The sequence below is a fragment of the Harpia harpyja genome, unplaced genomic scaffold (genome assembly GCF_026419915.1).
Source record: "Harpia harpyja isolate bHarHar1 unplaced genomic scaffold, bHarHar1 primary haplotype scaffold_55, whole genome shotgun sequence".
Taxonomy (NCBI): Eukaryota; Metazoa; Chordata; class Aves; order Accipitriformes; family Accipitridae; genus Harpia; species Harpia harpyja.
Window position 1 is genome coordinate 61,454 of NW_026293415.1, and position 3,435 is coordinate 64,888.

At 51.8% G+C, this 3,435-nt stretch overlaps 1 protein-coding gene across 1 annotated transcript; it reads left to right on the top strand.

Annotated features, from left to right (window-relative positions):
* The first annotated feature begins 2,107 nt into the window (after nucleotides 1-2,107).
* LOC128138590 (olfactory receptor 14A16-like) lies at nucleotides 2,108-3,109 on the top strand. The gene has a single exon (XM_052779794.1). The coding sequence runs from the start codon at nucleotides 2,153-2,155 to the stop codon at nucleotides 3,107-3,109; it is 957 nt and encodes a 318-aa protein (XP_052635754.1). The 5' UTR covers nucleotides 2,108-2,152.
* Nucleotides 3,110-3,435: the final 326 nt, after the last annotated feature.

Below are 3,435 nucleotides of genomic sequence, written 5' to 3' on the forward strand. Positions count from 1 at the left end.
GCTGGGCTCCTGGGCTGGAGGGAGCTCATGGCAAGCAGGCAGCACTGCAGAGAGACAGCTCTGCCCAGGAGCAGCTCCTCTGCAAAGTGCAGCAGGGCTGAGGGAACTGCCTGCAGGCACCGAGGGGACAGGAGGGAAGTGGAGAGAGACGTTAAAGGCAGTCTGGGGTGGGAGGACAGAGAAGAGCTCACTTGGAGACAATTTTTCACAGCCCTTAACAGGGTAAGTGTCTTGCTGCAGGGCAATGCAGCTGTGGTTCCTGGAATGATCTCCTAAAGCTGGCACATCCCAGACCCTATCGGATTTTTCAGGAAAACTCCCACAGTTTGTGCAGTGTAGAGAAAAAGGACGTGCTTTGGAGCACAGCTTCCCTGCTGCACCCTCAGAGGGACAGGGCATGTCAGCTGCCTTCACCCGGGGATGGCTGCGGAGTGTGAAGCTGGGTGTGCAGCCAGGGGTGCCCAGGGCTGTCCTTCTGAGCAGGGTCCCTGCACCCCAGGGGGCTGTGTGCTGGGGCAGGGACTCTGCCGCTGGTCAGGGTAAGTGCTCTGCCTGCCTGGGGAACTCTAACAGCAGAGTGGGGAGAAGCTGTGGGTGGAAAAACAACTTGCAGCAGGGCAGGGTCCTTCTGCTGACAAGAGAGCGCTGTGTGGATCAGGGCTGCTCACAGCTCCAGATCAACCCCAAGACATCTCCAAGGGCACTTTTCAAGGGCAAGGTCAAAGCAGGGATTACTATAAACATAAGGAGATTTCCTGAGTTTGAGCTTTCTGTTTCCTACTCTTGGGGAATTTTCAGGAGAAATGGACAAGGAGCTGTCATGCTTGAACAAGTCACTGAGACTCCTGAGCTGTAACTCTGAGGGATCAGTAAGTCTGATAGGAGCCTCCTGAAGTAGAGCACAGGGACTGAGAACAACTGCCTGGCTGTGCTGGTGTCTGGGAGGCAGCATGTACAGCTGGGTAAGGGTAACTCTTTCCTGAGTGCCCAGCTGCCTCTCCCCTTCTCTCTGAGGCAGCCTCACTCTTTTTTTCCTTGTTTCTCCACTAGTCTGTGTTATTGCTACTGTTACCTTGTTCCTGCTGTCAGGCTCTCTGGGGGTGGGAGTTTCAGCTGCAGAGTCACACACTGATCTTGTGGGTCCTCCCATGCAGCTGTGACCATGGGAACAAGGTTACAGGTGTTCAAGCTCTCCTCCAAGCTATGGGCAATGCAGTCTGTGTCATTCTCTAGGAAATGAGCTGACTCTCCCTTCCTAAGATACCATCATCAGGACACTTGGCTATTTTCTTGGGGTGACCTTCCAAGCTGTGAGCTGCCCTCCAGGATGCAGGTCTGTCCCATAGTGTCTTGGTGTTACCTGAATGCCCCATGGAGAAGCACAGAGTCACCATGACTGAGGAAATGCAGTTGGGTTTATGAAATAACCCATGTGTGTCCCTGGCAAGAAGTGGGGTGCAGAGACCTTGAGAAAGGGGGAGACACTTGGTGTTGGACAGTGGGTCTCTCTGCTTTCAGGAGTGCCTGGAATCTTTTCAGGTTAACATGGGTGTGTGATTACCCCCCTGTCTCAGAAAGGTACAAGCCCAGGGTAGCTGGCAACAAGACAGAGTGACAGACCAGCTCCCCTAACTCTGCACTGCGGTGCAGGCACTACTCTTTCCTCGCAGGAACCACTTTATTTTCTCTGAGTGCAGCAGAAAAGATGAGGGTTTCTGAAATCCAAGACTATTACCAGGTGAGATGGGGGAGAGTTGTAAAAAAACCCCTCTCAGACAATGCTTTGATTGTGGTTTCTTAGCCCTGGGAGTGCAGATGTTGACAAACACTTTTATATTAGGAGTGTTTTCATCTGACCAATTCAAACAGCAGAACTGACCCCCCTGACTGACATCATTCCCAGAAACCCACCGCTGCAGAGCAGGGCTGATTCCTTGGCAGGCAGTAGGCAGAGGTACTGATCCTCAGGCCACACTCAGCCAGCACCAACCACAGCCCCAGCAATGGTGCTCAAAATAGATCTCGTTGAAATGAAAAAGGTGCAGTGAGTATGTAGTGTAAAGAAATGTCTTTGATATTACTCAGAGACTAATGCCCTAACTTGTCACTGTCCTTGCCTCCCTGTTCTGTCCTCCACACCCAGAAGCAGCAGATGTCCAACAGCAGCTCCATCACTGAGTTCCTCCTCCTGGCATTTGCAGACACGCGGGAGCTGCAGCTCTTGCACTTCTGGCTCTTCCTGGGCATCTACCTGGCTGCCTTCATGGCCAACAGCCTCATCATCACTGCCGTAGCCTGTGACCACCGCCTCCACACACCCATGTACTTCTTCCTCCTCAACCTCTCCCTCCTTGACCTGGGATCCATCTCCACCACTGTCCCCAAAGCTATGGCCAACTCCCTCTGGAACACCAGGGCCATCTCCTACCCAGGATGTGCTGCACAGGTCTTTCTGTTCATCTTTTTGATCTCAGCAGAGTATTTTCTTCTCACTGTCATGGCCTATGACCGCTACGTTGCCATCTGCAAACCCCTGCACTACGGGACCCTCCTGGGCAGCAGAGCTTGTGTCCACATGGCAGCAGCTGCCTGGGGCACTGGTTTCCTCACTGCTGTGCTGCACACTGCCAATACATTTTCAGTACCCCTCTGCCAAGGCAATGCTGTGGACCAGTTCTTCTGTGAAATCCCCCAGATCCTCAAGCTCGCTTGCTCAGATGCCTACCTCAGGGTAGTTGGGGTACTTGTAGTTGGTGTCTGTTTTGTATTTGGGTGTTTTGTTTTCATTGTGCTGTCCTATGGGCAGATCTTCAGGGCTGTGCTGAGGATCCCCTCTGAGCAGGGACAGCACAAAGCCTTTTCCACCTGCATCCCTCACCTGGCCGTGGTCTCCTTGTTTGTAAGCACTGCCATGTTTGCCTACCTGAAGCCCCTCTCCATCTCCTCCCCATCCCTGGACCTGCTGGTGGCAGTTCTGTACTCGGTGGTGCCTCCAGCCTTTAACCCCCTCATCTATAGCATGAGAAACCATGAGATCAAGGATGCCCTGAGAAAACTAATCACTGGATGCTTTTCAGAAGGAATAAACTGCATGTACTCTTTTGCATAGGACTCATACATCATTACAAGCTCAGCCTGTCTTCTGGTGGGTTTTTTAGGGTGATTTTTGGTTTTGAGTGTGGTTTTTGATTGCTCTTTTTGCTTTGTTTTACTTTTCTGAATGCTTTCCACAAAGAAATGTTTCTTCCTCTGGTTTCTAATTCACATTCTATCCAGATTTTGTGTGCACCGCAAGCTGTGTAAATGAGGACCCATACCCTCTGTGAGTTTAACCAAAATAAAGGGGCCTGCAGTAACTTGTTTTTCTGAGATCCTTCCTCCAAGACCTTCTCTGTAGCTGCAGGGAGCAGTGCCTGTGTGCAGAGGGGAAGAAGA